Source organism: Telopea speciosissima, chromosome 8 (assembly GCF_018873765.1).
Source record: "Telopea speciosissima isolate NSW1024214 ecotype Mountain lineage chromosome 8, Tspe_v1, whole genome shotgun sequence".
In the NCBI taxonomy this organism is placed as follows: domain Eukaryota; kingdom Viridiplantae; phylum Streptophyta; class Magnoliopsida; order Proteales; family Proteaceae; genus Telopea; species Telopea speciosissima.
The window spans coordinates 62,518,265-62,530,379 of record NC_057923.1 but is presented as its reverse complement, the minus strand read 5'-3'; the positions used below and the strand labels follow the sequence as shown (position 1 = coordinate 62,530,379).

The following is a 12,115-nucleotide window of genomic DNA, read 5'->3' as shown; positions in this document are numbered from 1 at the left end:
CTAATACCCTCTTCTTCTTCTTTTACAAATGTAATACCCAATACCACCACCACCACCACCACCCTCTCCCTACAGAATCACCGCCCTCTGTTCCTATTTTACCACATCACCGCCCCATCCATGTTCTTGTTTGCCAGCGCAGCCCAATCCCCATGTTGCCGTTGCAATCCCAGCGCCCCAGCCCCACTCCTGCTCCCTCCCACCCCCAGCAGAAGTCGTTAGGTGAGGGTAAATAGAGCATTTTGATGGGGATAGTGGTTGATTCTCAAAATGAGGCTATTGGCAATTATGGTAGAAGATGTTGTCGATTCGGCTCATGCCAAGGGAGAGGGACACCACCAGTTGGCCAAGGAATTATCTGTTCTTCAGCTCATTGCAATTGGTAATGATTTTAATCTCTCTCCTCTCTCTTTCAGAAGTCAGAGTCTCAGTTATGACCCTCTCTCCCTCTCTCATGGATTTAGGTAGCTGAGCCATTGGTTTTAATTTGGGGAAGATGAGAGAACATTGGCTTCCATAATTTCAGATTTCTTTTTTCCCTTTTAGGATTCTAATTGGCTATTAAAATATCCATTTGAATTATTAGTACATAAGATTTGGTATCAAAACTTAGCACCACGTCACGATTTCGAGTCACGGAAAGAACTACTTCGGAGAGAACTACTTAAAGTAGAGTGAAAATCGTAAGAAATGACTACCTGTCACCAGGCAAAAATCCAAGAACAGAATGGAGCAGCTTGGAAAAGACTACCTACTGCTAGTCTGCTAGAGTGAAAATTACCTAGAGTGAGAACCATCAAAGATGATGGTTGCAGAAGCATTATGGTCTATTATGTGCCTAGTGAGGCCACTCTAGTGTTTGGGTGCTAGATTGAACCAGCCTAGTATGGGATAGGTTAAAGGTATTTTTTTTCTGAATCTAAATCCATTGAGTAAAATGAAATTTAATAACCAAATATGAAACGATTTAGAGTTAATGATATTGTTACATGGGGTAATGTAATGAAAATTTCACTTAAACATAAGTCATACCTCAAGGGAGGTTCGTGAAATTTTCCCATTTGAGATAACCCTAAACCCCATTATTTGTATTAATCCAAATCTGCATTGCATGGTCGACAGTGTGGGGATGCACTATGAAGGCTACCAACCTACATGGATCCTGACCTAAACACAGGAAGGGCGAAATGAAAAATCCCAACACCTTTGGTCTTTGGATGATTGGTCCCTAGGCTAGGCTAGTGCAGAGACCATGCAGCCCGGCAGCGATGCCCTTCCTATACTGTTTGGTTGCCCGTAAGAAAATTGTAAGAAACACTTCAGCCCTCACATGGGAAAGTTTGCCACCAGCACCAAAGTCACCCACACACACAACTTCTTCAAGACTCAGTTCCAACAGAATAATCCTTCAAATATGCAAGGTCGATAGTAATATATCTCCTAAAAAAATATGGTTAATAACATTCCAATTCTGGAAATACCCCCACTACAATTGGGTTGACACAATGGGAAGAATCCGATTCTCGGTTGATTCAGCTGGTCGATAGGGCAAATATGGAGAAACTCAAGAAGCAATCATCTCAATGGTATCTCCTTGTCTTCGCACTGCTGTGGAGAAACATGAAATCCTTCCCCATCCGTCGTCGCCACTGTGGAAGACAACTATGATGAGGAGCTTTGCCATGTTGTTGGACCTTCTCATCATCTGCCATGGCGATGATTGCTTCTTCACGTCTCCTCCGCCTGTGAAGCCGAATAGCAGAAACTCCTCATTTGAGTTTGGTTGAATGGGTTTTATCAGCTTCCCAACTTCTTTCGCTTTGTTCAACCACCGACCTAAAATCCAAATAAAAAATGTTATAAAAAATAAAATCTTTAAAGCAAGAGGAGGAGAGAGAGGCTCTATAATAAGAAGAAAAATGGTGGGAGGATCACATCAAACAAGACTAATAAGAGAGGTTGAGAGAGGGACAGAGAGACTGGGAGTAGATACCATCAAATACATATACAGAACAGAAACGGGAGAGCAGATGGTTTTGGTAATGAGTGGTGGATTCCTTCTTGTCCATAAGTTGTTCGATGAAATGCCCCGACCGATTTGATCAGAAACGGGAGAGCAGATGGTTTTGGTAATGATATTACCTTTTGAAGTTCTCGTTTTGGTTTTTATATTTTGATGGCTGGTTCAACTTCAACATGTTTGTTTAGAGATCTTGAGATGTGCAGGTCTCAGAATAATGAGAAAATTTTCATTTGTTCGTGTGGATTTTCATTGAAGAGATTTCGCCTATGAGGTGTTTGATGAAACGTCTGAGCATAAACTAACATACATTCAAACAATATTCTCTTTCTAAGCTAAGAGTGCATTCTGTACTATGAGAATAGAAATGCATACCAATTACCAAACATAGCCTCTATAACTACTTCTCACAAACTAAAAAACAAAACAGAAAAGGTAAATTAGATAGCACTTGTTGCTAAGAATCTTATTCGCAGTCATGCATAGCCACTGGAAAAAAGAATAACCAGGAGAAGACATCACTTCTCTCTAATCTTGCCTTTCAGAGAAGTAGAAATTTCAAGGGCATGCATTCTTCATATACGGTTTGGGCCCAAATAAAAGGTAATTGAGACAGAATAGATTTCCGGAGATGTTTTCCCATATCTGTTCATAGCAAAGCAAACTTCAGAAGCACTGTATCAACTAGATAGCATAAACAAATTGAAACTATTCCATTCTAAAACATAACAAAAAGCCCTAATTAATAATAATTGAAACAAAAAAAACAGAAATCAACATGACACCAGAGATGCATAAATTAGAAGCGCCACTCAATAACGGAAACCATTCCAAATAGAGATGGGAGTGGAAGATTGGGGCAATATCATAAATTGAATACGTTTTATGGATCTATTTACCAAACTAGCGCTGGAACCTGAAGAATTCCCGCCATGCTCGCTTCAAAAGCTATCCAAATTGGAAAAACCCTAGCCCCTCTCCCGAGGATCAGGATCGTCTCCAGACGCTAAAGCCCCTTCTTCATACTTCTTATTTAATTTTCTCAGGGATGGAGAAAAACAATCAAGAGTTCTGATTTTGATTAGACATATAAATATAAAATAGCTCTAAACAGGGAAAAAAAATGGAAAGATAAATCTAAAGCGGATATATTAATATACAGATGAAACATATGGGGAGTTTGTGCGTGAATCTAACAAAACCGTTGTTCTTCGTGATTCGTAAATCGAAACGATGGGTTGGGTTAGATTCACGAACAAACTCAATATAAGTCTCATCAATGGCTTGAATCTCTGCATCTGTTTCCATTCATGATGGAAGGCGTCGCATCGAAGTTCAAACTCATACTCCTCTTCTCAGTCATTACACAATATAATCTCTCTTCTTCTCCGATTGCTAAAAAGGCAAACATAGCTTTCCCTCCTTTCAAGAAGCTACCCCCTTATATGGACAAACAACTACGGATTAATAGCCATTATGGGCTCTGCTTACCGGCCTATCTCTTACTATATATAGATATGTAGATCCAGATTCTAGAACCGGTGCTTAATAACCATTGGTCACGACTCACGAGTCACGAACCGACTTCCCGAGTTGCACCGGTTCCCTTGGGACTGGTCAACTTTAGGGAGGGACCAGTCAGAGTTAGAAACCAACTGTACCGCTTTGGTCTTTGTCTCGCTTACGTTTTCTTTGATTATTTAAGGTTAAGTCGGCGTACCCTGTCTAGTAATCTAAGTGCTAATCAGGGTTTTTTTAAATTAAAACTCGGGTAGTTCAACCCACGCTCCTCTCGAAGGCCAGCGAATCCCACGTGAATTGGGTGATATTGAATAGAGTAGAGGGATCAAACTTGGTCCACACGTCTAACCATGGTTCTAAGTATTGGTATCGTATCGTTCGTATCGGACAACATGTATCGATTTTGTTAGTCATGGATATTGATATCATTCTGATATTGTATTGGTAGCATGGTACAAACAAGGGGTAAAATAATTAAAAAAATTCAATTTTTAAAGAAATTCAGGGGTATTTTTATCCGATACAGCCAATCCAAGTTGATACCATTTCAGTATCGTATCAGTTTTGCGGGTCATCAATGCCCATTTCGATATCATGTACTAAAACCATAATGCGATTATTTGAGTCCAATTATTTTATTTCAATTTCATGAGATAATTTCTATTTCAAAAAATTTATGGTTTGGTTTTTGAACCTTATTTTCGGAAAATAAAAATCTAGTGGAATAGAAATTTGAAATAGTTGAAGAAGTGTTTCACTTTTGAAGTTGAAATTGATTTCATTTTACTCTTTAACGAGCACATGGGTAATTGAATGGGCAAAGCAATAATTTCATGTTAAAGTTAAAAACCACCGTTCTTTTTTTTTCTAATGGTTTATCTAGGCTTGCAAGTTTGGTCTTGTCGCCCCAAACCCGCACCAGCCCTTAGGGCAGGTCACAGTTGGAAAATTTTGGCCATTATTTAGGTTTGGGTGGAGCCAAGCTTGAAGCCTCAGTTTCAGCCCGGCCCGGCCCAACCTAACCCAATCCTATTTTAAATTATACAATAAAATAAATAGGAAAATTTACGAAACACCCCCTGAAAATGCGTCGAAACTCAGATCACCCCCTGAAATTTGAAAATACTCAGATCACCCCCTCCACACTAACGGAGTTAGTTTGCTGTTAGTTATTGATGTAAAAAGACTATTTTACATTTTTACCCTTGTACTAAATCATTAGAATTAAATTTACAATATTACCCTTTCCTTCATCTTCAACTTAATTTCATCATCTTCCTCACACCTGTAAGTTCGCCGGAGAGTCGTCGGAGAGAAGGAAAAAAAAACAAAAAAATCAAGAGACAGCGGTCTCCATTGGAAAATTTTGGGGTTTTGATTTAGTCGGAACGGTATATGGCCGGAGGATCATCCATCAAGAAAACCCTAAATCTCATATTTTTCAAAAGCCCAAGAAGCAAGAACTGCAGTTTCCCCAATCCACTTCAAATCCCATGATGCAAGCCGTCGCAAACCAACCTGTATCAGTTGCCATTGAAGCAAGCGGCAATGCATTCCAGTTCTATTCAGAGGTATGTATATAATTTATCTCCATCTAAAACAAAAAGAGAAAACAGAGGATCTGGAATTTTGTTTTCGTTCTCAATTAAATAGTGTGATATAGTTCCTACCAATCCAAAATTAGTATTTAATTAATATGTAATATAAAAATTAAAAAGGTTTGAAACTGAAATAACTCTGCAAATGTGATGATTGATGATGAACACAGAGGGTATTCACTGGACCTTGCAGAACAGAGCTGGATCATGGGGTGGCAATTGTTGGGTATGGAACAACTGTTGATGGGACTAAGTACTGGATTGTGAGGAACTCATGGGGAGCTGAATGGGGAGAGCAAGGTTACATTAGAATGCAACGTGACGTCTCAGCCAAAGAGGGACTGTGTGGCATAGCCATGGAAGCTTCTTATCCCATCAAAAACTCTTCTGGCTTCTAAAGGACGAACTCTAAGAAGTGAGGATTGAGTGTATCATCTCAAAATTGCAGAGTTATTTCAGGCCATTCACGGCGTTTCCTTGAGGGAGAACCCTAAGGGTTTCATTTGTCTTTCTGTTGATTTGGGGAAGAAGAGGGAATATTCTCCTCTGATTCCCCTCATCCTTATAAACTTAAAAAAAATTGGGGTTTTTAGATCCAAGGGTAAAAAGTAACTTCACATTAACCAAAGGGTAGTTTAGGGTTTTCAAAAAATTTAACTAGCTGACTTCATCACTTAACTAACGATAGGGTTGAATCTGAGTATTGGGCTCTATTCCAGAGGGTGATCTGAGTATTTTCAAATTTCAGGAGGTGATCCGAGTTTCGAACCATTTTCAAGAGGTGTTTCATAAATTTTCCAAATAAATATTATATCAGTATAAATATATTATAAACTTTAAATATAACACACATTTTGTTATAAAATATGAAAATAATGAGTGGTATAATATATTTTATTATACTGTCCTATACCCAACCCACCCATGCGTCTCCCTTCCCCCATTTTCATAATCAAGGCCAATCAAGGTCAGCCTGACCCGACCTTGACTCAAGGCCAGGGTCGGATTTTTCAGGCCCTAAGTCAAGGTCAAGCGAAGCCTGGGACCTGTGAAGGGGACTCAAGGTTGAACTAGAGTTTTAAAAAGTCGGCCCAACCTAACCTTGTTGCAACCCTCGCATCACCGCCATGCCCCCCCCCCCCCACCACCACCGCCATTGGCACCACGACCACCACTCCCTTCCTAACCCGCCCTCACCACCAACACCTTCTTCCAAAGAAATATAGGAAATCTATCTTTGTAAATTGAACTACTAAATAAATTTTTTATTCTTGAAATATTTTAGATTGATCCAAGCCAACCAAGCTTGATTAATTGAACATTCTCGTACGTGAACCTGAGCCGAGTCCCTCAAAAAGGACGTCGATGTAAATTCTTTTTTTTTTTGGAGATAGGAGGGGTATCCGACTTTAGGCAGACTAAATCCCCCTGGGCTCGTACATGACCACCGCGCCACGCACGAACCGGGACCTTCTTGGCCCTAGTGAGCCTCAGGCGGGTGGCCCCAAGAAATTATGCTGCGGCGAAGGTTTGATCACGAGACCTCGCTTCCTGAGGCGGAGTATCATGTCCCCTCCAAGCCGCCGATGTAAATTCTCCTTTCACTAAAAATGGCCTTCAGGCTTCAACAATAGTGAATGGGAATCCATTCATTGGGTAGATTCAGATCCGCACGGGATATCGAAGGGTATTTTGGGGAACATATTAAAACCTAACAGGAATTTTTAAATTAAAACTCGGTAGATCAACCCACACTCCTCCACCACATTAGGTGTATGAGTATGGTGTGTGTTGTGTATATCCGCCATTCCACGGTCCTAAAAGTCAGTTAACCTTTTGGGATTGGTGTGTGATTTGTGTGATTACACTTTCATCAAAAAAAAAAAAAAAAAAACCCACACTCGTCTTAAAGGCCAGCGAACCCCATGTGAATCGGGTGACGTCGAGTATGGGTGTCAAAAATTGGCATACAATAATAGGCCTGACATGAACTGACTGGTTGAAGTCCGAGATCAGCTCTAGCTTGATTATATATCCCTTATGGTTCATTTAAGGACCAATAAATAATCTGATTAGTCAATTATGCCGTTTAAAGTCCAATTATAGCCTAATTAACCTGATTACCTTGAATCTAATTATGGATCGGTAAGTAATCAACCGAATAGAAACGTGCTCATGCCCTGGCCTACAAGGCCCGATTATTTAAATGGGCGAAAACAATACGGGATGTTGATTTACTAAGGATGGAATAGACAAAAGCGAAATTGACTGGGCCCAACCGATTGACACCACAATCAAAGTAAGGGCAAAGATCGATAGCTACTTCTTTAGGCTATAATGAGAGAACACGTATGGGCATCTCAATATAGATAAAGGGAGAATGTTCTCTGTGCCGCAGCGTAGCCTGCGCCCAAGCACATGGGCAGCCTGTGCAAAGGGGCAGGGTGGTCATTGCACCCACCCCCATGTGTCTAGGAGCAGGTAGGGGCCGAAATCCGTTTCCGTATCCGTTTATCACTATTCAAATCCATGTGAAAGCTAAACGGATGTGGATACGGCTAGATCATAACTATCTGAAAAGCTATATTTACATGTAAACGGCTAAAATATCCGATCCGTATCCGTATCCGTTGAGCACTATCTGAATCCGTCCGATAGCTAATCGGGCACGGATGCGGATGCGGATGCCCCATAGATAAATTATGATGTTTATTATATGGGAGAAAGAATGCTACGTGGTGGCGTGCGGTGAACGGCTCTTGTACCTAGACACAAGTCCATGCAAAATAACCGTCATACCCCCATGAAAAGGCAGAAATCCTTGAAGGCGCGACAGCAATTATTTTGTGTGGCCCTGTACCATAGGGGTCACGCGCCGCACACGAACAAGTAGCGTTATCTTCCCCTTATTATATACACTTAATGTTATCTCTCTCCATGGTTCATATAAGGATCATTTATAATCCCATTAGTCAATTAAGCAGTTTAAGGTACAATTATAGTTTGGCCTACAAGACCCAATTACTTAATGGGCAAAAATATTGTGTGACCTTAAATAGTAGGGATTGAGTAGTTCGACCAAAATCAACTGGACCAACCAATTTAACCACAATCGGGGTTTTAATCGCTAATTGGTTATATAATCTTTGCACTAGTATAGGGCCAATAAGAGAGCACACAGGGGCATCAACATGGATGGATTTTTTATTTTATATGGTGGAACAATAATTTCATGTATTCGTGGGTCTAAACACAAAACCATGCGATGAGGCAATGTTATTTTTCCCATAAAGTAAAGTCAACTATTGGGGCTCCATGGGTTGAGATGGGTTGAATAACGCTCTAGTTTACCGGATCATTTTTATGCGATGTGGTTCAGTTCGATTGTAAATGATAGATTTCGATTTCATTCTGAGACAAGCATTCATCCCTGGTTTTTTGTCATGCCTGCCAAGTGTCAACTCCATCTTTGAGATTGTCGATGTGTAAGATTTTTATTTATTTTTGATAATAATCAATGCGTAAGATACTGAAAGAAAATTTGTTTAATAAAAAAAGATAGATCCTCATGAATAATAGAACAATTATTAATGCTTGGGAAATTACATCCTATGGTAAAAATGTCATTTTGGAGGGATTGGGGTAAGAAATCTATACAAAAATCAATTTTTGTGGAAGCTAGATTGTACAAGGTTAGCAAGCTGATCTGCATAATGATTTCATTTCGTGTAGTAAAAATAAATAAATAAATAATGGAAGACTCTCAAAGAGTGTATGCAATAGTCTTGATTTGGTGAATAACGTTTCAAGCTTGCCAATGAGCTGAGGCGACCCCAATGATCCCATCAATTGCAGATTTTGAGTCTGAATAAGACATATACATTCGATAGAACTCTCTGTAGCAAGTCTAAGTCGGAAAGCAAAACAAGAATAAAAAAAAAATTGTCAGAATAATCTAAACTAGAAAAGCCCCACATAGAAATATTATTTGAAAAAAAAACTTTATCCGGGAGTATGACCTACTCCAACATTCCCAGGAGTCTATCTCTCTCCCCTTTATATAAAAACGACATCTATACCCTTTGTTTTGAGGAGGAGAGAGAAAGGCACCTGAGAGTGCTGGCATAGACAAAAAACTGGTTCCCATTCATACTCCTCTCCTCAGTCATTAGACATTGTACTGTCTCTCTCTTCTTCTCCCACTGCTAAAAAGGAAAAGAAAGTTATCCTTTTCTTTCCAAAGCCACTATGCCACTATGGGAGAGATTTCCTAAGCTACCAACATACAACTACGAACTAAGAGCTCTCCCATCCCTTACTATATATAGATGGATATGGAAAGGTCTAGATTCTCGACCCGGTTCTTAAATTGCAGTTACAACCATTGGCTCCATCGGTTACGAGTCACGACTCTTGACTCATTGACTCATGAAGAGGTCTAGATTCTCGAAACGGTTCTTAAATTGCAGTTACAACTACAAGTTACAACCCTTGGCTCAATCGGTTACGAGTCACGACTCTTGACTCATTGACTCATGAGTCACGCAAGACTTCTGGGGTTCGGGATGCAACGGTCACCTAGGGACCAGTCAACTTAGGGAGGGACCAGTCAAGAGTTATAATCCAATTATATTATTATACCGCTTTGGTCTTTGGGTAAATGACATTTGAGAAATCCAACATTTGATGAAATTTCACTCGACAGTCCTAATCCAATTATATTATACCGCTTTGGTTTTTATTTTTCTCTTTTTTTTGGCAAGGACATTTTCATCATTTTATCCATTGATTTTAACATTGTTACGTCCTATACTAACGGAAGAGGAGCATGTGTTAATTTTTAAGAAAAATCAAAAGTACGTGAAATTTTCCAAAACTAATAGGTGTTTTTATAATTATGTGATATCTCAGGAGAGATACCTGAAAATTTCTCCTTTTTTCAGTTTTTACTTATGCCATCATTCTCTCTCCCAATCTACGGCCCAACCTTAGGTGCGAAGATGATATCAATACAGAGGCACCTAGCATTGAACTATTGAAGGCTTTGGGATTACCCCATCGCCAGAGATGACTTAGAACCAATAGTTTATTATCTAATGGATCTTTTCGTTCGGAGTACGGTAGGGGCAGAGGGAATTTCCAGTCCATTGACGAAACCTACAATTAACTTGTAAACATTCATCCGGAGCTTTTCCTAATGTCTGCCAAGTGCCAACCCCACATTAGAGAATGTCCATGCTTAATAATATAATAATCAATGCTTGTTGACTGATAATATGGTATTTTTTTTTGCCTTTCTTGTCTTAAAATATATGCAATGTAAGCAAATCAATGAGACGTTGAAAAATGATATCATTTATATGGGACCCACATGATTAGAATAGAAGAGACGTATTCTCAATATAAGCCCCATTTTTTATACAAGGGCAACGAAGCAATATTTTCCCTTTATCTTTTAGGATAATAAAATTACATTGGATTTGTGCAAGCTTGTGCTTGTGATCGTGTATATCTGTTATTGCCTCCATGAACACCTCCTAAAAATAGAATTTTTTTCCTCTTAGATTCTCTGTCCGGTCAGGTTCATAGGTTCCTCTCATAGGGAGGGTGGAAATGACAACCTCACCCCCACCTGGGCAGTTTGTTCGGGCAGGGGGTGAGGTCGTCATTTCCGCCCCCTATGAGAGGAACCTACGAATCTAACCGGGCAGGGAACCTGAGAGGACTTAGATTCCTAAAAATGCATTAGCAAGCTCATCTTTAAATTCTGCATTTGAATTTCTTAGCCTGCTACGAAATTAATGTTATCTGCAAGGTTTTCCAAGGAGTTCTCCTTCAAAGTTCTTTGTCTCGATGAATATTTCCCAGCAAGGTGGGGCGGAGGTTGCAGAGGTGCGATGGTTGCTAAGGTGGGTGGGGCAGGAGTTGCTGGGGGTAGGGGGACTATGATTGCGTACACAGAGAGAGAGAGAGAGAGAGGAGTGGCAGCAAAAAACGTTACCATAACGGATGGGTTGAACGATTGAGATGCACAGAAAGGGATCCAATGATGTATAGTATAAAATTCTATGACATCGCACTAGAATTTACATCATTTTTCCTTTTCTTTTTGTTCTTTTAAATAGCAGACAAATAATTTATTATGTTTAGTGAATTCCAACCTATTATCTTACTATATTCTCACTAATGTTTGCACTCCTTTGGCCAAAAAACAACTAATTATCGATCTTATGTTAGATGACTTAATTTTACTTATTAATTATCTTTTTATGGTAGGATAATTATTAATTATCAATCGCTTATTAATTATAGATTTTTTAAAAATGATGAATAGGATGTTCCTCTTTCTCAATTATTTTGTTGGGAAACAGAACCGTTAACTGATTGTGTTGTTAGTCTAATTCCTACGTCTAGACACAAACCATTACCTTTATGAGCGAAAAAAAAAAAACTGTTCACCTTTCAATGAAATTGAAAATGCATGGTTAACATTCTCTTGCACCCAATATTCCTCATACCCCCTTAAGGTTCTGCAAGTCAAAGTACCCCCTGCAAATTCCACGTATCATCCTTACTTTACCTCCCTAAAGCCATTTAAGTCCACACCGTTAAAGTTAGGCGTCAAGAGCTAAAAAGTTGACCAAACTACCCTTTCTTCTATCTTTTCTAAATTGGAAAAGACCTAATTGCCCTGACCTATTTGTTCATAATATGAAAAGACCTTTAGAAGAAAGGGTGCACTTAACGCTTAAACTTAACGGTGTGGACTTAAATGGCTTTAGGGGGTAAAATAGGAATGATACGTGGAATTTGCAAGGGTGGTACATGAATTTATCAGAACCTTAGGGGGTATGAGGAATATTGGGTGCATTTTAGAGGGTACATGCATTTTACCCTAATTTTTAATAGCACTTTACTTACGCTTACATAGAGATGCATGTATGCAGTGACTTTCAATAACGAAGAGTAGAAGACA

At 39.4% G+C, this 12,115-nt stretch overlaps 1 protein-coding gene across 1 annotated transcript; it reads left to right on the top strand.

Annotated features, from left to right (window-relative positions):
• Window positions 1-288: 288 nt before the first annotated feature.
• On the top strand, window positions 289-5,537 carry LOC122672553 (vignain-like). Its single transcript, XM_043870016.1, has 3 exons — window positions 289-382; window positions 4,925-5,112; window positions 5,310-5,537. Exons 1-3 carry the CDS (start codon window positions 289-291, stop codon window positions 5,535-5,537), a joined length of 510 nt encoding a protein of 169 aa, XP_043725951.1.
• Window positions 5,538-12,115: the final 6,578 nt, after the last annotated feature.